This window comes from Cyprinodon tularosa, unplaced genomic scaffold (assembly GCF_016077235.1).
Source record: "Cyprinodon tularosa strain WSP-4 unplaced genomic scaffold, ASM1607723v1 ctg372, whole genome shotgun sequence".
Taxonomy (NCBI): Eukaryota; Metazoa; Chordata; class Actinopteri; order Cyprinodontiformes; family Cyprinodontidae; genus Cyprinodon; species Cyprinodon tularosa.
In genome coordinates, this window is record NW_024039088.1 from 591,866 (window position 1) to 616,516 (window position 24,651).

At 36.7% G+C, this 24,651-nt stretch overlaps 1 protein-coding gene across 10 annotated transcripts in view; it reads left to right on the forward strand.

Moving 5' to 3' along the window:
• The window catches only part of LOC119790846 (protocadherin-15-like), a 308,278-nt gene that overhangs the window by 191,849 nt on the left and 91,778 nt on the right, over positions 1-24,651 (forward strand). For all 10 annotated transcript variants that reach the window (XM_038296569.1, XM_038296568.1, XM_038296570.1 and 7 more), the window contains one exon: positions 6,302-6,395. In XM_038296569.1, the coding sequence (XP_038152497.1) occupies positions 6,302-6,395 (94 nt within the window). The remainder of the gene's footprint in view (positions 1-6,301; positions 6,396-24,651) is intronic.

Consider the following 24,651-nt stretch of genomic DNA (forward strand, 5'->3'; position numbering starts at 1 on the left):
CCAAGCATTCATTTTTTTGATGAGTTGGAAGTGAGCATGTGCTAAAAATACAAAACAGTGCTGATCAGGTGTGTCAAAGGCATCACATATGTGTAAGGAAATTATTTTCCTTTCAATGTTGGTACATGTTAGCTACTGATAGCAACTACTTTAGTCTCCATCTTAGCCTCATGTCAATCTCATGCATGCAGTGTTTTGAAGGAAAAAAGGGTTTTATGTATTACTGTTCTCACATGGTTTATGACATGCTCAGTGGAAGCAGCTGTCCATTGCTCTGAGGTAAAATCTGTCATTGGTCCTTCGCACACCATTTCAGAAAAAGACAGAGAGGGTGCTTAAGAACAGGTCACAGCTGTGCCTCAACATCTAACCTCCTGTAGAAATCCTTCCCCTACAGTAAATGGGAAACCTCACATCACCACAAGGATTAATGTAGACTTTCTGACAATATACTTGCTGCAGTTTTAACTGCCCTGTAACAAAAGTAATTGGACTAAAAAATATCTTTAATCTTACATCTTTTATAGTTTAAAAAATCTACCTAAGCATGGATCACTACAATTTTTCAAGGTATAATGATCTAGATATAATATTTCAATCATCAAATTATACCATGGTTTCACTGTATTATTATTATTAATACAAAATATGAAACTGTTTTATAAAACTTGATCTAATTGATTTCATTTAAAACAGAAAAATAAATCTGTAGCCTATGCTAAAACCTTATAGCATTTTGATTATTATGGTTAAAATTGGAATATGCAGTTTTGTTTTTGTTTAGTTTTTTATCTGAATTGCAACTCTAAAAGGAAACTCTCACGCACAAGTCCACAGTTCAAGAAAATGATAAATGTGTGCCAAAAATAACTATTTTAAATAAACTCACCTTATTTATGTACTCTATTTAACAAAGCAAGGTTTATTTGTGTAGAAAATTGAGTACAGGGACAAATTAAAGTGCTTTACATGAATCCAACAATAAAATTGAAGACAAATAAAAGTAAAATAAAAAAAATAAAGATAAAAACATGAGAGATAAAAACAGAGTAAAGCAAATAAAACAGTTGGACCAAAAACTTAAGCTGATACCTCAGTTATCAGTTTAACCTCATCAGTCAAAGGCAGCTCTAAACTAATGGGCTATTAACTTTGACTTAAAAGGCTTTCATCACTTTTAAAGTTTTCAGGAAGTTTGTTCCGGATAAGTGGAGCATAAGAAATAAATGCTGCTTCTCCTTGTTTGGTTCTAATTCTGGGTGTACAGGAGGCTTGAACTAGCCTACCAATGGTTTTCTTTCAGCTAAAGATATTTTGAATATTCAAGGATCAATTTCTGTTTCTGTCTAAAGCACCAGTATGAAAGACATAGCTTTTCACATTCTATTATTTTTACTAGTGGAGAGTTAATTGGAGGGTCTGTCATTAATTTATCGCATTTAATAAAGCCATATATTGAATGAAAAACTAAGCCACCTTTTCAATTCGAAAACATTTTTTCTCCTCAATTACTTAATAAATAATTCTACAAGCACCACAAAACATATGTTTATTGTTTTTAATTCAACTCTTTAGGTTGTTTAAAGGGGAGTATTTATTTTGCCTGGATCAATTGTGCAATCATGGTATTTCTTAAAAATTGTTTTATTAAAGTCTTAAAAATCCCACAATGGCAAACAATATGTTTTTATACCTGATTATTTCCTTTTGAACATTTAATCCATGTGTAAAAGACCAGTTTGAGCAGCCTTTTTACCAATCCATTCCTTATTCTTAAATATTTTGTGAATGACACTTTCCACTTTACTTAAGTAACACTAAGTTTAGGTGGAGCTACTCTTGGTAAGTTTTGGCTCCTGTACCTTTAAGGTCCCTTTCACAAATAAGGTTTATCAATCTCAGACGTTTCCTCAACTCTTGCTCTGTTCGAAAACCTAGGACGCATCCTTAGAAGACCGGATTCGAAGGCCGATTACGTCATAGCGCGGCGCCGAGGTCTGGTCGGATTCCAAGAGTCCTCCTTATGCAGCCTTAAAATGCGTCCTTCTTTTTGCCCGATTTGAAGGACGGGTCTGATGTATCCTCAGTATTCTTGGATATCCCAGGATTCATTGCGAGACCAAGCAAGCCGTGATCAGAGGAAAGATTACTTGGCGCCGAACAGTGGTGAAAATTGGAAGTTCAGTTTAATATAATACAAGTCATTTAATAGTTCCGTCTGAGATTAATGAAAAATAGTTGTTTTAATGGTTATTGAGTCAGATATGTCGCAGTAAAGTTTGATTTATCTAAAGGTTTTAATCTGTTACTGTGTAAATGGGTTTGGCTATAATTTAAGGACAGATTCTAATATATTTGCAGGGTGGGGACTATAAATCTGATAGGATTTTTATCTTTTTATTGCTGTTTTGCACAATATGCTTAACTACGTATTTTTTGTTGTTGAATATTAGAGATTTTGCAGATATATTTTTATACATACATTGTTTAGATTTACTTATATCTTTCTACCCCTTTTATAGAATAGAATAGAAAATCCCTTTATTGTCCCACAATGGGCAAATTTACAGCAGCAGAAAGATTATTGAAAATGGTCATACAAATGAGGACCTTAGAAAAATGTATAAGAATAACATAATAGGGAAGAGTTAAAATATAAACAATAAAATACTGTCAAGTGTTTTAACAATATAAAACCATGAATTTCTGGAATTTCTGGAATAAATAACCAATATGCAGTTATGGACATTTTTACAGTAATGGATATTTGAAAATAGCAGCAACATCAGAGATGTGCAAAATGACAGCTGCATTTTATTTAACTGACTTAGGTTTCTATCATTTGTTCCTGCTCCCGGTGGTTGGAACATTTATTCCATTCTGGATTCTTGTGAGTGTAGTCTTTGTTCACTTCACAATAAAAAATAAATAAATAAACAGTTTTGAAAACTTCTGAATTCATTCTTTTCCTGCTTTGTGTGTCAACGTTCACGGTTGCTAAGCAACAGAGCATACGGCGGTAAAACCCGCCGAAGGGTAGACCTGGTCGAATTCACAGCCATAACTCTTCCGGTCTCCTTATTTTCAAGGACTTCGAAGGATCCAGTCTAGGTAGACCGCGTCCTTGGAGGACACGTCCTAGGTTTTCGAACAGAGCCTCTGAATGGATCCAGTCTGAAGCCGGAAACTCATTCCAAGTTTTCGGTTTCACAATGGCTGCTGTGGGTTAGTTTAATTAAGCATATGCATAACAAGTAGGAAAAGCCATTATCAGTGGAGCACCGATTTGACGAGTCACCATGACAGCAACAGGAAGTTTTCACACCACCGGAACTAGAGATTCTAATGCAGGAATGAAAAAAAAAATAAAAAAATGGATAATGTTTAAAGACAGAGAAACAGCGCTACATCATCAAAATGACATCAAGTTTTTGCAGCATAAACTGAATTTCAGAAAGTAAAAAACTAAGTCATACCACTAAGAAGTTTTATATGTTTAGAAATGTTTACACATTTTAAGTGGTCTTACTAACTTTTATCCACTTGACTGAATATGTGTTTATGAGATGTGTAATACATTTCTTCATAGTCAAAATAATACAAATGCTGACCAGTAACAAAGGGACTGTGGAGATCTGAGATTCCTTTCCAGACACCTAGTATGTTTATACTAGATGTGAAGAATGTCATTTTGACAAGGAATTTTTTTTTTTCCCAGATATGTGAAATAAGTAGATATTCAGTCAAACCAATAAATATCAAATTGACTGCAATAGCCTACTGTGACAGCGATATTGAACTTGTTTAAACTTGTTTTACCCCAAAACATTATGGAGTAAAGCAAGTTTAATGCTATAATGGTAGTGGATCAATGTATCTATTTAAGGGCAATCACCTTTCAGCAGGTGAAAATAAGGTATAGAAATATTGTTCAAATAGGTACGACCGTTGCATCATAATGGTCCCTCCTCATGTTGATTCTGTCTTTCATTACACAGTAAATACTAAGTGGGTGTTTGCAGCCCATTAAATGCTTGTTATTAGCAGTTATCGGTCCCATAGATTGGCTTCAGGTTGTGCCTCCTACATACCAGTAGACTAAGTAGGTTATCACTGAATGAACCCTAATCCTAACCCTGAAATAATGTTTTTTTCACTTCAGAATGAATTAATCTATTAATCTATTTATGTGTAATCTAAAAAAATAATTTCAGTACATTTTAATGAGCTGTAAAAATAGATAACAAATGATCTGCATGTCTTTCATATTAAACAAACCAAAAACATATAAATCTCATATCCTATCTTTTCCCTAGAATCTCCTCCCTATAAATGTTTAACTCTCTGTGAATTGATGGTGACATTTTTTTTTTATAAGATCCTCTTCAAAAGGACATGCAATGGTTGTTTTTAAAACCTAATGTTTCTAGCAGACCTAGTGAATGATTTTTTTTTTTATTGTATGCATAATACTATAAAAAAATTCCTGTCTAAATCAGGGACTAAAACAACATGAATGGCTGTAAGGAGAGCAGAGACGGAGGACACTCTGAGATTACTGAACTAAATCTGCTCCCGACCAGGTTAGCTCTGGGGAGAATGTTACTACGGTAACAGAAACAGAGGTCTGAGGGAGTATCCCTGATTTTGGGTTTAGATATCTTAGAGTTTCAGTAAACCTACTTTTTGAAACTGACCCCAGTTACAAGACTGTCTCTGAGTTAAACCTATAGGTCATTGATTCTTAATTTCATGCTCCTATGTTTATGTGTGTTTTGGGTAGCAATCTGATAAATGTTACTTCTTCTAATGTGTACCTCTTGGTCAGGATTAATTTGAACTAAATATGTCTTATGAAAATCTAGACATCGTCGTTCAAATTTGACACTTTCTGCTGCTGCACGTAAACTTTGAGGTTTAGTCTGTCTGAAACTGAATTCCAGTTTTTTTATTTACGTGTTAGTCTTCTCTAGAGTAAAGCATTTATGCAACTGGGAACTCACACCTTCAGCATCAAGTCCAATGTGCCATAGAGAGACATGATCTGAGCAGAATCAAAGATCAGCTGTTAGTGTGAGTGAGGAGGATAGCCTCCAGACCATACTGTTGACACCCCAGACAATGCTGTTAATAGTGTCCTGCACATCTGACAACATCTTTCATTTATGGTGTCTGGGCAAAGGAGGCGGGATGTTATCACACTTGATCAGTGGAGCTCTCATACTCACCCTCTTGACTGTAGTGCAACTATCCAGCTTTAGCAAAAGAATAACCACCCAAGGGTTTTCTTAATGTAGTTGAATTAATCATTTTACCCATTACCTTTATCACCCATCAAGATAATCATTATCATGATAAACTAGCGATGCCTTTACTAAGATCAATGCACATGTTTCTACTCTCTTTATGTATTAATACCAGTTGGTAAAATTAACATTTCACATTTATTGTGATTTTTAAGGCTATTTTTGCCATCTTAACACAAGGATGACTGAAAGTGAGAGGTTTAAAACAGTTCTCTTCTTTTTACCGTGTGGCATCTACTTAGATACAGATTGCATTGACAGAATTTCAGTAAAATGCCTAAAAGAGCTTGAAAATAGTAGCTTCAGGATAATAGAGTCTGAAGAGAAATGTATTGGTTAGGGTTTGCCTGGACTGGTTTGCCACAATAGTTTTAAATCAGAGATGTGAAGGAGTGGGGGACATTGAGGCATTGCTACAGGCATTAATTTAGCACCAGGTTCAGATGCATTTATCTTTCCTTCTGCTTTACCTTCTGGCACATGCTCTCTTGAGTGCAGGAGCAAAATTGTCTCTGAGTTTGTGTGTGGCTTGACTTGTCCTGGTATGTCATGTATAAATAGAGATAATATTAGTAAGAGCCTTATGTGCAAGAATCCATAAACATTTTGTTTCCAAATTATATGTCCAGAATGAGCAGCATTAGAAAGGAAGTTAAAATCTTTGTCTTTAGTCAATTTACCACTTGGCTGTGATGCTTGACTACCTGAAGGCAAGATAAAGTCAGAGCAGTTAAACTCCTGCTTTACCCATAACTGATCTTCTTTGGTCTGTGAAAAATGTTTTATAAATCTCAAATAAAAAAATAATGTATGTTCTTCTCTTCCTGACACTTTGTAAAAGGTCAAATATCGAGTAAGGTTCTGTAAATGATGTGTTATACATGAATGATAAAATATATCATATTTTGCAATAAAAGAATAAGGAGCTAAACTAAATAAAGCCACATCTCAACCATTTTCTGTTTAGTAATACCTGCTCTGAACTCTTTCAACAGGATTGGCCTTTTACTTTTGGATAAGCCTTTGGACAGAGAATCCACAGAACAGTATCGTCTGATTGTCACTGCTTCAGACGGCAACCCTGGAGGGGTAAGGCAAAGTTCTTTTTACTTGTCAACCCTATTTCTTTATTGAACTTTAAAGAAGCACATTTGTAGAGATTTTGACCAAGGAGTTTAGAGGTTATGATTTGGTCAAAATGCCTATGGTGGCATTAAAGGACAAAAGAAGCCAAATTAGTGCTAAGGTTAAATAATAACTTGCTGTCATGTAGATTCCGAAGCCTTATATAATAAGTAAGACATTATTAAATACATTTTTCTGAGGTATTTACAAACTCTATTGCAAAGGGACTTAAAATAAAAATAAAAAATAAAATCTTTTCACCTGTTTGGGTTTCTGGTAATAGAATACTTTTTTTTGTCAACATTTAACATTTCTTAGTATTTCGGTATCAGAAAGAGTCAATTAAGAATAATTTTTTTTAAGCAAGCTGACATTCCCTAGTTTGTACTTAATAATTGAAAAACTATTGTTCTAAAGTTATTTTAGATGGGATATTTTGTATATATAAGATGTTGATATATAGCCTATTTGCCTGTAGACTGTATGACTGCCCTACCTCTTATGTTTTAATTCCCAATAAATCTTTCACTCACAATATTTAACAATATTTTGTTTTAAAATAGTTTTAATAACATTGTCAACATTTTTTACATGTGTTACATTCATTTAGTTGTCTTGGATTGGTTGTCACAATAGGCTATTTTCTTTTTTAATTAGCAGGCCCTTTTTATGTTGGAACTTTGACCAAAGCCAGATTAATTTGGGTTAAAACTCATCACAAAATCCAATAGATTAAATAGATGCATCAACGGCACAGTAGCAGCCAGCTCTTCTCTGCTCACAGCTGTCCACTTTGTGTTTCTATTCATACTTTGTTCATAATTTAGAACATTTTAAATGGGTTCTATGTTGTACAGGTAAATACTACTAGATTTATCTGTGCAGCAGTTTTAGAATCAATTATACTAGTTTTTTTTATTTGACCAGCCATGTTTATTCTAAGACTTGGAAAAGTAATATTGTTCTATCCAATTTAGAGAATCAAAACACACACTGAGTGTTTGGTTTTAGAATTGGTAGAGAGTTTATATTTTTTCCTGTGATTTATTTTTTGCTGGACCTATTAAACTGATTTCCAACATCAGTTTACCATTGCAGTAGGATAACATGATCTTCAAAGAGTGCACAAAGCAGCATGGCTGAGCGTTACTAATGGTGGTTTTCTTTCTTAGCATTAGCAGCTGGGATGAGGAAAACAACTTAAGCATTTATAAGGATTGTTTTAGGTGGTTATTGTGATTGAAATTGAGCAAGCTTATATTACTGGACCATCAAAGTTTGTTCCAGCTTTAAAGCACAACCCAAACTAATGTAACATTAGGCTCACCAGCTCTTAAATTAAAGAGGATTTTCCAAGCTTATTCAAGAACCACAGTGTTCCTATTGCAAATAAGACAACAACAAAGTTGCTTTTTCTTGTCATTGAAACTTTTCTGGGCACGTAAATATTTTGAAAATAGTTTTAAATACTGGTGCTTAGTCCTGTGGAAGATTTGTTTTAAACTTTCTGCTGAGTGCTTTTTGTGACCTGTTCATTTCAACCTGTTTAGTTACACATCATGTTCTGCATGTTTTGGCTTTTAGTGTTTTACTATGTGTTAAGTCTGAGCCTCCACTCAGCTAAATTGTTTAGACTCTTTCTCTGTTTTTCTCCTTTCTCTCATCTTTCAATGACCACATGCTTCAAGCTTTTCACCTTGCACATGCGCTAGCCTTGGCTAACAGCTTCCTCTCCCACTGTGACCTTGTGTGGTTTATGGCCTATTGGCTTAGGAATTACTAGCATGAGCTCACAGTTCAGGTTTATCCCACAGGAATGGAGAAAGTTAGCAACCTTTTGTTCTGGAGATTCACAATGCAGCTCTCCCAGTTCTCCTCTGTTGTCATTATCCGCTGCTTGAGTGTATGACTGGGATTTAATCTGTAGCCCAGTGATGATAATGTCATTAATCCTTGTAACAGCTCCAGGGCACAAATTCAGTTCTCCAGATAGCCAATCCTCTTTTACTTCTACGTATTTTAATGACAAAGAGCTTTCACCTGTTCCAAAAGCTCCAAATTGTTTTCTGTTTATTTGTGTAAAAGAAAATGTTAACATTTGCTAGTGCTTTACAAAACCCAGGTCCCCAACTGGTTTGAAGGACCACATTATTGCAAATTCAATGAATGATTGTTAAATGATAGTTCATTTTATTAAATGTGGTTGTAAAATATAAATTTTTTGCAGATGTTTTTGTTATAATAAAAAACTTCAAATATAAATTTTCAATAAGAATTTTTGAATATTTGTAATTAAGAATAATAGTACATCAGTCAAACATTTAAGCATCACATGAAATTGTAAAAACAGTGCAAACATTACATATATTATAAATTATTGTAAATAAACCAGTTTTCTCTGTCCAAATAAAACCTCTCACTCTGAACCATTCTGATATAGAGGAGAACACGTTGATTTCTGCAGGTTTGATGAATAGAGAAGATGTGACTGGGGCTCCTAGTCTAGTACCAGAGAAGACTGTCTACTTGCATTGAAAGTCTGTGTACCTTAGAGCAGTGGAAGGCATCCTGCTTCTTCATTAGAGAGAACCCATCACTTTTTGGATAATCTTAGGCTCAGATTCTTTGTTAGGACCTCAGACAACCAGGTTAAGTTAGCCGGGGCTTAGGGTCACCAGATACAGAAAGAGCAGAAAGTATTTTCCTTTGGATGCAAGCATTTTCTGTTTAAAATCCAGTCTTTTACTTGGCCAGCAAGTTGCAGACATTCATGTGCTTGTCCTCTCAATGCAGTCTGTGAAGAGATAAGGGCAAAGCCGAAGAAATGCTGCTCTAAACAGCATTTTGCTGTTTTATTATGTCACAGGGATTCAAGCTGTTGCTTTTATTCCTGGGAGCTGTCATGAAAATTGGTTAATACTGTGCATAGCTGGATTCAGAGTTTCTTACCAGTCCCATTCCCTCTTGGTGTGTAGTACTCCTTGTTCCCTTCCATGGCTGGCAGAGTTAGTTTTTTTTGGTTTGATTGTTTCTGTTTATTTGCACTGTATTATTCCCACTATTTAACATACTTTTATTATGCATGATTGTATCTGTATTCTCTATTTAAGGCCTTATTTGGTTTTATATATATATATATATATATATATACGTGTGTGTGTGTGTATATATTGTTAAGGAAGAAAATATTCTAAATAGTTAACTTTGGAAAAAGGTTGGGTGTTTCTCTTCCTCTCCCAGGTGCGCTCAGCGAGCTGCGTGTGGCCCCCAAGGAAAACCAGCAAGATATGCGAACGTCACAGAATCACAGAATTTAATCCAACAAAAAACAGCTTATGAATTAACAACAAAACTGCAGAACAACAGAGACATACATTCCATTACCTGACATAGGAGGAAAGAAAGCAAAGAGTACAGAGACATCTTTGGAGAGTTGCAAGGGCAAATCTGATCTGTAACTTCTATTTAGAAAGCTTTATCCTCTTGTATCTAATCCATTCAAAAAAGGCTGGCCCTCGGTCCTCCAACCAGAAGCCATCTCTGACACTGCCTAGAGCTTCACCTAATTTACTGCAAACATCTGGGGTCATTTGCTTCTTTGTTTTAACAAGAAAAGGCGGAAAGCTTGTCCTGGCATCTAGAATTCTTAAAGTCATAAAACACAAGATAAGCTTCCACAGACAGCTTGTGGAATGCGGGGGGCCTCACCATAAATTCTCAGGAACAAACTTAAATTTAGTAATCTGGTTCAAGGAAAGGTTATCTTCACAAACTTGTTCAAAATAAGAAATATGTTCAAGTGAGAGTGTTTACACATGCCATAAGATTAACTGTATTAAAAGTCTAAAAAATAATCATTTTTCTTTAACAGTCCCCGTTTTGAGGTCTGAGACATACAGACCTCACAAATAAATTGATTAAGCCTTCTAATAGAGGAACCAAAAAACTATTTAGTATACTAAAAAACTAAAACATTAGCCCAATTTTATAACAGTCCCCTTTTTAAACAGCACCTCCTAGTTCCACTGCCAGGTCATGTGTCTGAAGCTGAACTCCAGTATCTGAACTTATCAAATGTATCTTGCGCTGTCCAACAATTTAATACTCACCTGATGAACCACAAAATTTTAACCAGTAAAAACTAAACTAAAAATACATTTCACTTATCAAACATGAAAAATCATAAAACTCAGTTATGTCAATAGAAGAAAACACACAATAGAAATATCAGCCCAAGTATAAAATTAGAAAACCAGAGTAAGATATCTCGAAATTACTAAAAAATGCTCAGCAGACTTAAAAGACAATACTCGCCACAAAAATTACAATTTGTCAATACAAAACAATAACAACATAAAAAAATACATCATAAACACATAAAAATTACAAAAGACCTTTTTTTTTTTTTCTTTTTTTCACAATTCAACAATAAGAAGTTAGAGTTCGTCTCTATGCTCCTTCGATAGTCTTTCAAAAATGAATATGAATTCTTCGTCAGGAAACGCCAAAAATACGCGCAAAAAGAATCGAATGTTCTTGAAGAGTTCGCAAAAAACGAAAACACGCAATAAAAAGAAGATAAGTTAATGATGATCTTGCAGCCTAATCCTTCACGTGTTCCTCCTCGGTTGTAAACCTCAGGTTTTCACCTGAGTGTCCGTTGCTCACTGAAAATTGGAGTATTATGCCAATATAACAGTGAGTTTAAGGAGAGGTTGCAATCTCCTCTTCTCAATGGAAGGACACCGGAACAGGATTATTGTGCCTATCCGGGCCTTTTAAGCCTTGTAATTCAGGAAAATGAAGTGGTTTCGGCAGACTTCTGCCCGGAAATGCAGATCCTCCTCCGCGCAGTGATGTGCCTCAGACACTCCTCAACCGCAGGTTGAGACTGTAGATTCTCCTGTATGCCCTGCAGCGTGCGTTGTGGCTCCTCAGCTGACTCCAATGGAACCACGTGTCTCCTTTCCCTTGTAGACGGACAGCATGAGATGTACTCTCCACGACTCGGTATGGTCTGGCGAAGCGAGGTTCAGACCACTTTCTTTTGATGACCTTCATGCGCACCCAGTCGATTCCCCGAACTGATCCCGAGCCTGGACGTTCCTGTGTCGTCTGGTATTTTGTAAGTTCCGCTGCCAGGACCTGTAACTCATTGAAGAAATCTTTATGAGATAAATGTGCAAGCTTACCTTTCCATCCTGGAATGCGGGTAGCAGGTCCTGGAAACATCCGTCCTGTCTGGAGCTCATATGGGGAGAACCCTGTTGATTGGTTAATGATTGATCCGACACTTTATGACAGCTTCACAGTCTTCCTTTTGTATTATAAATCTGCTACTTTGGAGCTGTATTTTATCAATCCTTTGACCCTCTTTTTATATAAGGCTTACATGAGAAATTAATGTTTCCTATCATGTTAAACCCAAAACTTAACTGTATTTTAGAAGCAGTTCCATAATTGTTAATTTGTAAATCTCCAATTTAGACCAATTTAATTTCAATCATCATATTTTCTATTTTTTAAACCTTAAAAATGATCAGCCTGCTTTACATGAGTATAGTTAACCTTGTCACTAAATATAAAAATGACCTACTTTATTCCAATCATATTTTAAATCCCAAAAATTTCAATCATTTTTACCTTTGATCCATTTATTCTTTTGAAAACCTATTTATAAAATATTTAATTGAATAATGTATTACCCTTTTTATATTGTTTATCAATTATCAATGCCTTTTCAGTTTTGGAGAGAGATTCAATACAGCTAAATTTATTAAATGATGTAAATCTTTAGTTTAGGCCTTCCTGGATGTCTTAGTTAAACAACTTATTTTAAATCATATGAATAGAGATGCAACAATCCAACAATCACCTTCCTTAGTTTAAGAAACACTATTTTATGTAAATTATTTGATAGTCAATATTTTGTTTAGTATATTCAATTTATAAATTTTACTTATTTCATATCCAAATAGTTAGCTCATCTTTAATGCTGCTAATACACCGTAAAACATTTAATGTATTTTGATTTAACTTCAATAACCTCTTTTTCCGAAAAGTAAAGAGAGATCCAAACTAAAAATTTGCTTATCAGATCAATTCCATTCATGTCCCCCTGTTTCTATAACAGAACAAATATTCTGTCATAGAATACAATAAAAACCCTATACAACTCATTGAGATGAAATCCGCTATCACCACTAACTTTAGCCTCATGTAACACAGTTGGATGCAATTCAAACATGGTGTCCCAGATGCTGTTACAATCTGCACACCTCAATCAAAGAATTTAATGTTTGATTAAATTTATGAAATCAACACAGAACTTGGTGTCATTTGCTCAGTAAGCTCTATAGACACCCATCAATCCACTTTAACACCTTAATTTCAAATTCCATTTAAATTTAAATTTAGTTTTACTGAATGGTAGCCACTGTACTATGCAAATAAAATTTAGATCATCTTCCCTAGTAGATGAAGCGTAACACACAATGCAATTCAGCTATAGTTAAAAAAAATGTAATTGCAATAATTAGTCCCTGCCCATTCTTTTCAGGCAGGAAGGGAAAAAGACACACTAGCATTTTGTGAGACAAACAGAGTGAACCATGGAGGAATGCAGTGTCGTAACAGTTGGTGCACACCAACCCCCAACTGCATTGTAAAACCTCTGACCCCAGGAGATGGGGTGTCCTCAACACTTAGAATTACACTGCAGGGCTTCAGGACGTGAAGACAGCAGGGCGCATCAGTGCTATATCTAAAATAAGAAGAGAAGAATGGCATCACACACTACAAAAATTAAAAAAGAACTTATTCACCACTACCAAGTTGTGTTGGCACCCATTTCGTCTCCAACCTGCAGACTGAAGGGAACCCCAGGAGTGGGCTTTGGCGCCCAGGTCACATGATCAGAGGTGAGAATCCAGGATCAAACATGAGAACACACAACAGGACCACCGCTGAGCGACTTGCCATGCCCCATTCTTTATCTGCTGAATCAGAAGGTGTCCAGAATAGCAGTCATTCCTGCAGTGCAGAAACATCTGGATACAGTCCCGCTTTGATGAACTTTGGTCAGCCTTTCGTGGTCGACAGAGCAGGACATAGAAACCAGCAGACCAGTCATCTACTGAAACTCCTGTCCGGGTTTGTCTATGATCTTTGTGGTCCCGACTCACTGCTGATTTCCAGCCATAGAAGACTCCCACAGATAACGCCTGAGTCCCTTTTGTTTTCAGCCAGGCATGAAAAGCAACAGTCAAAGGAGACATCTGTTGCCAGGTCCTATGAGCAGCACTTTGCCCTCACGTGCAGCATCATCATGTACAGCAGGAGAACAGTTCGCCTTCACTGACCTTCGTAATCGCTCAACAGCGTTTGGCTTTCATACAGCAGTCCAGCAGAAGATGGGCACAGTTCAGCATCATCATGTCTTTGTTCAGCAACAACAGCGGCCTGATGCGGTAATCAAGAAGATCCCTTCAAATACATCTTCCCATGATCTCTGAGCTTAAAAGACCCTTCCCCCAAGATTGCCATCAAGTCAGAAGGAAGGAGAACTGCCAGAGAAAAAAATAATACAAAGTAATTAAAAAGCAAAACTTATATTTGCCACATTTTGTTACTTTCACTATTATAAATAAAATTTATCTTGTGATGCATCCTCCCATGTGGCTCTAGATTTGTTGTTGTTATAGCACAAACGGCCAACTGCCCCAAATCCTGAACTGCAAAAAATAAACATAGATATGTGTTAAAATAGTACACGATCAGATGTGCCAGAATTAAGAAAATAATGACACTTACTGTTCAAAATCAATAAACGTCAATACCTCGATGACTTTCACTCTGCTTGTGCCAAATATCAACTACAAATTCTAAAATCAAAACCTCACAAACTCATTAAAGAATTAGAACAAACTCTAGAATGTTCTAGTACTGATACTTATAAAAGTTGTGATTGAATTGCACTTTGTCAAATAATTATGAATTGCATATTGTTCTACTAAATACCAAACATCCCTATCATTGTCCCACGCTTCAAGACAAAGTCCTATTTTAAAATTTCAGAAATTATTTACATTTTATTTGAATTTCATAGCAGTTTTAACCAAAATTTTCCTCAACAAAGAATTTACACCCAACTGTATATAATCAAAGTCAGCAGTGATGCAGAAATCTATCAACAATTTTAAATGTAAATAAACATGGCATAGATGTTATTTGAAACCGTTCAATTTTAGATGATCAAATCTAATTTAGTAGAAGCTTTTATATCACATACACCATATTGTAGCAAAGCAGGAAGGCCATATGACTCTACATTAAAGAAATTCATAATTCACTATTGTTGAATGAAAAAATCAAAATTATTGATTAACTAATTTACCATTAACCATATCCAAAAATTTACCAGGAATTAGAGTCTACTTCTGTTTCTCCCCCTGTTGATATAATAAAATTATCATTTTGAAAACAATTTGGAATCTATGTCACTGTTATATAATAATTAGCTGAAAAACCAAAATATCATAAGATGTTCCACCATTTCTCCAAATCTTCCATCTAGTATTCAAACTAGACTGAGATTATGTAAATTTCAAAGTTCCATCCGTAATATCTTATCTTTGTAACATCCCCCTGTGTTTTCATATTTCCAAAAGAAAAACAATTTAGAGGTGGAAAAACAAAAATGGAAGAACTTTCCCCCATTATGCTAAAATTTCAACATGTCCAATCAGTTACCCATATGAAATATAAACCAAGTTTATTTAGTCAGAATTTAGGTTAGTTTGTTAGTGTTGTTAGTCAAAGTGGATAACACAGTTTCCTAATAACTTTCACTGGACAAGCAGATGATTCAGCTTTAACCAGATTGTGACACCAAAATATGTAATCGTCAATACCTTAAAATCGTTAAAACCTTTACTGTCCCTAAACAGTTTAAAATAAGAAAAATATCACACAGCTACCCTCTAATCTGAGGTCATATTTACACAGAGCATCCTAAAACCCCTCAAAGGCCATCTGCCTCCACATTCACTCTCATTCACACTCAAGCAGACTCATCAACACCCCATTGTAAGAAAGATGCAGGATGTTACCCCAGATTTCAAACCAAAATTCGTCCTGTGAAAGTCTTAAACACAATTATTATAACAACATGGTTGAAAAAAAATAAAAAGACATTATTATCCAATAGTTCTAATATTGTTCAGTTTTGAGTGAACCTTTTTTTTTTTAAAACTCCATATTATACACACAACCGTATTTCATGATAGCCCATTGTTATTAAATGGCTACCTAGACCCCCTGTAGGAAAACCCAAAAACCGTTCATGTGGTCATGTAATATGCAAAATGGGCTACACACGAAGATCGTCCTACAAGAAACAAAGTCATTCATTAGTGTTTCAACATGTCCTACATTAACAGTGTAGAAAACACTGTCAGGCAGAAAAACATCCATATGTTCTCATTTTTGTTCTCTTGTTCCGATCAGTGAGGGTGTTCCCTCCTGTGTCAGGAAACCTAGAAATTGAAGTGATTGTCAACGTTACAATATTATAAAAAAAAAATTGGATCATTCCAGTGCTCCAGCCTGGAACTGATGCCACACATTTCACCCGCTGAGAAAGTAAAAACATCTGTAAATCTGTTATTTAGTACTTTTCATTTCAACACAAAACACAGTTCTAAAAGTAATTCACATCAAAATCCAAGAATCCTGAAAAAGTGAGCTGGACATCAGTGCTAACAGAACTGAAGCACTCCCAAAATGCAAATAAGGGGGGTCAATCAGTCCCCCTGCTGTGAAACACAACTTGTAACCCAAATGGAGACACCTCTGTCCCACAGAAGCACATTTTAACAGAAAGTTAGTAATACAACATTCAGCAAAAACATTTGACAATATTTCATAACACAATCTTGAAACACAAATCACTTCCGCACAATCTCAGCACAATTCAGACACAGACAGACGAATAGACAGCAGCGCGTGGTGGAACATACAGTACTGTATAACGGGGGAGACAGACACACAGCAATAGATCAACCCGCAGCCAAGCACGCACACAAACACAAAGAAACATACAAAACACAGAAACTTAGACAACGTCGTAGTTCAGTCAAGAAAAGACAGAAAAGAAAAGAAAATGTCAGGTGCCGGCTACAAGAATGTATGACGCATCTTTTAATTTTCCAACTTCACTGTTACAAACCCCTTTTATTCTCATTTCAACTTCTCAGTCCTACACTACAGAGCTGGGTCAAGCTCGAGGCGAAAATAAGCCTCAATTTAGTTTATTCGATCACTCAATCCGCCCAGTGATAAAAGGTTTTTTTCTTTTTCAGCTGGGGAGAGCGATTGAACCCGTATTAAATCAAATAATTTATCTTAGTCCTTTATACTATAAGCAACCCGATTAAGGGTGCCAAAGAAAGGTGATCCAACCTGCTATTAGTCCTTTATTTTCCACGAGTGATACAACTCGATCCAATTAACCCAAATAATTATAAGTCCACTGGAGATGAGTCGAAATCTCCGGGCTGATACAAGCCAAAACTAACCAATACACAAATTTCCAAAATACTTTTTTTAGAGGCCCAGGCATTGCTCCTCAGGGTAAAAAGAATATACATTTTTAAAACCCAGCTTAAGTCAGAGTTAACGTAAAGGCTCTGTTTGAACTAGCCACAGTTCCCTGTAATGTGTGTTTATTCAAATCCTTAAACAACCGACTCTTTTAGAAGGGATTCTATCTACCTCTGCAGCATCTGAATTCTGTGAGGCCGCACACAGCAAATCAGCCCCGGTCCGACCACACAGCGCTCAAGACAACTGAAAAATAATCAAATACTGTCTTACCACACCGAAGCGTCGGGCCGAAACGGATCAATCAGGACCAAACAGCCGCCCGCCGAGATTCCAGAACCGGCACGAGCCCCCAATTGTTAAGGAAGAAAATATTCTAAATAGTTAACTTTGGAAAAAGGTTGGGTGTTTCTCTTCCTCTCCCAGGTGCGCTCAGCGAGCTGCGTGTGGCCCCCAAGGAAAACCAGCAAGATATGTGAACGTCACAGAATCACAGAATTTAATCCAACAAAAAACAGCTTATGAATTAACAACAAAACTGCAGAACAACAGAGACATACATTCCATTACCTGACATAGGAGGAAAGAAAGCAAAGAGTACAGAGACATCTTTGGAGAGTTGCAAGGGCAAATCTGATCTGTAACTTCTATTTAGAAAGCTTTATCCTCTTGTATCTAATCCATTCAAAAAAGGCTGGCCCTCGGTCCTCCAACCAGAAGCCATCTCTGACACTGCCTAGAGCTTCACCTAATTTACTGCAAACATCTGGGGTCATTTGCTTCTTTGTTTTAACAAGAAAAGGCGGAAAGCTTGTCCTGGCATCTAGAATTCTTAGTCATAAAACACAAGATAAGCTTCCACAGACAGCTTGTGGAATGCGGGGGGCCTCACCATAAATTCTCAGGAACAAACTTAAATTTAGTAATCTGGTTCAAGGAAAGGTTATCTTCACAAACTTGTTCAAAATAAGAAATATGTTCAAGTGAGAGTGTTTACACATGCCATAAGATTAACTGTATTAAAAGTCTAAAAAATAATCATTTTTCTTTAACAATATATATATAAAAAAAAAAAAAATGTTTTCTCACCCCTCGTGGGGTGGTATGTGTCATCCTCAAGCTTGGGTCTTCTACCAGAGGCCTGGGAGTTTGAGAGTTCTGCGCAGTATCTTAGCTGTTCCTAGGACTGCGCTCTTCTGGACAGAGACCTCTGATGTTTTACCTGGAATCTGCTGTAGCCACTCTCCCAGTTTGGGGGTCACAGCCCCCAGTGCTCCAATTACCACTGGCACCACTGCTGCTCTCACTTTCCACATCTTTTCTAGCTCCTCCTTCAGTCCTTGGTATTTCTCAAGCTTCTCGTGTTCTTTCTTCTTGATGTTGCTGTCGCTTGGGATTGCCACATCTATCACTACTGCCTTCTTCTGCTGTTTGTCGATCAACACGATGTCTGGTTGGTTAGCCATCACCTGTTTGTCAGTCTGGATCTTGAAGTCCCATAGGATCTTAGCTCGGTCATTCTCAACTACCTTAGGAGGTGTCTTCCATTTTGACCTTGGGACTTCCAGCCCATACTCATGGCAGATGTTCCTGTACACTATGACAGCTACCTGGTTGTGGCGTTCCATGTATGCACTTCCTGCCTGCATTTTACACCCTGCTGTTATGTGCTGTATTGTTTCAGAGGCATCTTTGCACAGTCTGCATCGGGGGGTCCTGCCTGGTGTGGTAGACCCTGGCCTTTATTGATCTTGTACTGAGTGCCTGTTCTTGTGCTGCCATGATTAGTGCCTCTGTGCTGTCCTTCAGTCCAGCCTTTTCCAGCCACTGGTAGGATTTTTTGATATCAGCCACTTCTTCTATTTGTCTGTGGTATACGCCGTGCAGCGGCTTGTCCCTCCATGATGGTTCTCCTTTCTTGTCCTCACTTTCGGTTTTCTCCTGCCTGAGGTACTCACCGAGCCATTTGTCTTTGGGGGCCATCTTTCTGATGTACTCCTGGATCGTAGTTGTTTCATCCTGGACAGTGGTCTTGACACTCACTAGCCCTCTGCCTCCCTCGCTACGCTTGGTGTACAGTCTCAGAGTGCTGGATTTGGGGTGGAACCCTCCATGCATTGTCAGGAGCTTTCTCGTCTTGATGTCAGTAGCCTCTATCTCCTCCTTTGGCCAGTTTATTATACCAGCGGGGTATCTGATGAATGGTAGGGCATATGTGTTGATTGCTTGGATCTTGTTTTTCCCATTCAGCTGACTTTTCAGGACCTGCCTTACTCTTTGTAGGTATTTAGCTGTGACAGTCTTTCTTGCCATCTCCTCGTGGTTTCCGTTAGCCTGTGGCACCCCAAGGTATTTGTAGCTGTCCTGAACATCTGTTATGTGGCCTTCTTGTAGTTCAACCCCCTCGGTTCTGATCCTCTTCCCTCTCTTTGAGACCATGCGACCGCACTTGTCCAGTCCGAATGACATCCCAATGTCGTTGCTGTAGATCCTGGTAGTGTGGATCAGTGAGTCGATGTCTCGCTCACTCCTGGCATACAGCTTGATGTCATCCATGTAGAGGAGGTGACTGATGATTGTTCCGCTTCGGAATTGGTATCCGTAGCCAGTCTTTGTGATGATCTGGCTGAGGGGGTTCAGGCCTATGCAGAACAGCAGCGGGGATAGTGCATCACCCTGGTATATGCCGCACTTGATGGTGACTTGTGCTATTGGCTTTGCATTGGCTTCCAGACTTGTTTTCCACAGCTTCATTGAGTTCTTGATGAAGGCTATTAGAGTCCTGTTGATCTTGTACATTTCCAGGCATTCCAGTATCCATGTATGTGGCATTGAGTCATAGGCTTTCTTATAGTCAATACAGGCAGTGCACAGATTTGTCTGCCTGGTCTTACAGTCTCGGGTGGCTGCTCTATTCACTAGTAGCTGGTGTTTGGCTCCTCTGGTGTTGCTGCCTATTCCCTTCTGGGAAGGGTGCATGTATTGAGCCATGTGCCTATTCATCTTAGCCGCTATGATGCCTGACAAGAGCTTCCATGTTGTACATAGGCAAGTTATTGGCCGGTAGTTGGATGGGGTTGTTCCCTTCTGCGGATCCTTCATAATCAGGATTGTCCGTCCTAGGGTTAACCATTCTGGGTGGGTCCCATCCATCAGCAGTTGGTTCATTTGTGCTGCGAGGCGTGCATGAAGTGCGGTTAGTTTTTTCAGCCAGTAGGTGTGGATCATGTCACGGCCTATATATATATATATATATATATATATATATATATATATATATATATATATATATATATATATGTATATATGTATATGTATATATGTATATATATATGTATATATGTATATGTATATATGTATATATATATGTATATATATATGTATATATATATATATATATGTGTATATATACATGTATATGTATATATATATATATATGTGTATGTATATATGTGTATATGTATATATGTATATATATATATATATATATATGTATATATGTATATATATATATATGTATATATGTATATGTATATACTGTATGTATATATATATATGTATATATATGTATGTGTGTATATATGTATGTGTGTATATATGTATGTGTGTATATGTATGTGTGTATATATATATATATGTGTGTGTGTATATATATATATATATATGTGTGTGTGTGTATATATATATATATATATATATAATGTGTGTGTGTTTTTTTTTCAATGCCATAGAATATTTATTTTCCTTTTGAAATGCAGTGCAAGAATCTTCTTTAAAACAAAACCTTTAGTTTGAATGCTTAACAAGTTGCACATTTCCCTTTAAGTGCATCATATTTTCACATTTTACAACTAGCTATCAATCAAAAATGCCATCAATCAAATAGTCATAACCATAATTTCTCTGTCACAGTAAAACTGCAGTCAATTTAGATGTAAAAAAAAAAAAAACACTTAGTCGAGTGGAAACTTAAGATGACTGCACCTCAACCTTGGGAAAGAGCAGATACAAATAAAACACTGGAAGTTCTTTCTACCTCTGGGAGCTCATAATTACATAAACTGCCTTAATTTAATTAGACTACACCTCACTTGGCTTAGTTTTGGGCAGCTCATTCCAGGCAGGGGTGAAAGGCACTTTCCCTTTTAAGATGCAGTGTGTGATAGGCAATGAACATTAGCTGATGAGCTGCCACAAGACTGATGTTGATTGCTGCCCCCTCACCTGCACACTTGTAATTTATTGGTGGTCACAGTGCATCAGAGTTTGTTACTGTGTTTTTGTGACACGTCACACACAGAGTGAGAGGGGCATCTAGGAACAATGAGTATGTAAGAATGAAAAAAGGAAGTTATTAGGGTCCTTCAATTCCCAATACACATTTACAGTGTAAATGTTGACAGATATGGTGTATACGGCTATTTACAAATATGTTTCTGTCTCGCACAGAATCTTTCTTTCAAAGTATATTAAATTTTGATTTGTGTAGGTTCTATGTCACAGTCAGGGAGTAATCCTGTTACAACAGCGACAAAATTAAATGAGAAAGAGGAGAAAGGGCATGTGGGAGTATGGAGGTGGGAACTTTTTCTGTTCTGCCATTTTGCCTAAAACACAGAAAGGATTAGAACTGCAATGCTCTTTCTCTAGACTTTAGGAATTCAAGTATGGCATGTTGCTTACCCATTTGCTTTGAGTTAAGAAAAAAGCTAGAATAACTAAAAGTCAATGTGATGCATGTCTAACATCTCTTTTAAGCAAATTAAATTGTGGTAATTTGGATATATACATTTTTTGGTATATAAATAAAAGGTTTTGAGACAAATCTATGCACGACAGGAAGTAGCTAAAGCCCGGATTTCTGTGCATCCATTCTCCATATTTCTTGCTTTTCCATTTATATGTTTCACTCACAATGTGTGTTTTATAGATTTGGATTCTATAATACAATTCCTCTAAGTGTAACCTTTAAATAGAGCCCTCATTAATGTGTCTTTGTTGTAAAATCAAAGGTTATACCTGTTTTCTCAAAGTTATGCAGTGGATTCTCTGAACAGTCCTTCTGCAAAAACTCATGGACATAATGTCAGATATACAGGTGCTGGTCATAAAATTAGAATATCATGAAAAAGTAGATTGATTTCAGTAATTCCATTTAAAAAGTGAAACTTGTATATTATATTCATACATTACATACAAACTCATATATTTCAGATGTTTATTTTGTTTAATTTTGATGATTACAAATGACAACAAATGAAAATCTCAAATTCATCATATCAGAAAATTAGAATATTGTGAAAAGGTTCAAAATTGATGGCCCCTGGTGCCACACTCTAATCAGCTAATTAACTCAAACCACCTGCAAAAGCCTTTAAATGGTCTTTCAGTCTAGTTCTATAGGCTACACAATCATGGGGAAGACTGCTGACTTGACAGTTGTCCAAAAGACGACCATCGACACCTTGCACAAGGAGGGCAAGACACAAAAGGTCATCGCTAAAGAGGCTGGCTGTTCACAGAGCTCAGTGTCCAAGCACATTAATAGAGAGGCGAAGGGAAGGAAAAGATGTGGTCGAAAAAAGTGTACAAGCAAGAGAGATAACCGCACCCTGGAGAGGATTGTGAAACAAAACCCCTTCAAAAATGTGGGGGAGATTCACAAAGAGTGGACTGCAGCTGGAGTGAGTGCTTCAAGAACCACCACACACAGACGTATGAAAGACATGGGTTTCTGCTGTCGCATTCCTTGTGTCAAGCCACTCTTGAACCACAGACAGCGTCAGAAGCGTCTTGCCTGGGCTAAAGAGAAACAGGACTGGACTGCTGGTGAGTGGTCCAAAGTCATGTTCTCTGATGAAAGTAAATTTTGCATTTCCTTTGGAAATCAAGGTCCCAGAGTCTGGAGGAAAAGAAGAGAGGCACTTCATCCACGTTGCTTGAAGTCCAGTGTAAAGTTTCCACAGTCAGTGATGGTTTGGGGTGCCATGTCATCTGCTGGTGTTGGTCCATTGTGTTTTCTGAGGTCCAGGGTCAACACAGCCACATACCAGGAAGTTTTAGAGCACTTCATGCTTCCTGCAGCTGACCAACTTTTTGGAGATGCAGATTTCATTTTCCAACAGGACTTGGCACCTGCACACAGTGCCAAAGCTACCAGTACCTGGTTGAAGGACCATGGTATCCCTGTTCTTAATTGGCCAGCAAACTCTCCTGACCTTAACCCCATAGAAAATCTATGGGGTATTGTGAAGAAGAAGATGCAATACACCAGACCCAACAATTCAGAAGAGCTAAAAGCCACTATTAGAGCAACCTGGGCTATCATAACACCTGAGCAGTGCCACAGACTGATCGACTCCATGCCACGCCGCATTGCTGCAGTAATACAGGCCAAAGGAGGCCCAACTAAATACTGAGTGCTGTACATGCTCATACTTTTCATGTTCATACTTTTCAGTTGGCCAACATTTCTATAAATCCTTTGTTTTTATTGGTCTTCAGTAATATTCTAATTTTCTGATATGATGAATTTGAGATTTTCATTTGTTGTCATTTGTAATCATCAAAATTAAACAAAATAAACATCTGAAATATATGAGTTTGTATGTAATGTATGAATATAATATACAAGTTTCACTTTTTAAATGGAATTACTGAAATCAATCTACTTTTTCATGATATTCTAATTTTATGACCAGCACCTGTAAATAGATATAACATTTTCTCAAGCTGTTGATTTTTACATAAAATGTAAATTGTTCTGACTAAAGACTACTATTTTATTTTTTTTTCATTTACTCCATTCCTGCCAACTCTCTGCTTTAATTTTACAATAGTAAATTCTGGTAAGAATTCATTTTCACCCGAATATCTGAGGGCACAAATTTTTGAGTTCAACTTTTAGAAAATTAGAACGTCGGCAGAAAATAATACAACAAGAGCCCAGAACTTAATGTACGCTGTAAGGATTTAGACAGAATTTTTGGTATGTATTTTAATTTAAATTTCTATGGGTTTAGATACTTTTTGCCTGTTTTGTTTTTTTTGTTTTTTGTTTTTTACTAAAACAACATTTAGATGTTGACCCTAACTGGCCTTTTAATCTCTTCCTGAAATTAAAAATGAGTTAATATAATCCACAAATTACCACATGGTGAGCTTCATTTATTTAATAGATTTTCTATTGCCAGTGTGAGGAGTCTTAACATTGCCTTGCCATGTCCTTTATAGCTGTTACAGTGTCATTATTAATTAACAACGACGAAAAACAATAACAAAGGATTCCCCAACGATAGTCTTGACTCTGTTAACCATGCCATGTTTGTCTTTGATGTGGTAATTGTCTCTCTTGCCAGTAAAGCTTCAAACAGCTGTTTTCTCTGGAGTATTTTCTCCCACATGCTCCATCGCGCAGTCACTCATGTTCTTGCCCCAAAAGAAATGCTCTCCCTACCATTATTTGCAGGCTTAATTGCCCCATGACAATAAAAGTTTATAGTTTGTGTATATAATGCAATTTTCTCTGTTGATTTATATAAATGCAGTATGGGTTTAAACAATGCTCCTGTTTTAAGGTTGTCAGCTATACACTTATCCTTGTTGGCCCTGCTAATGA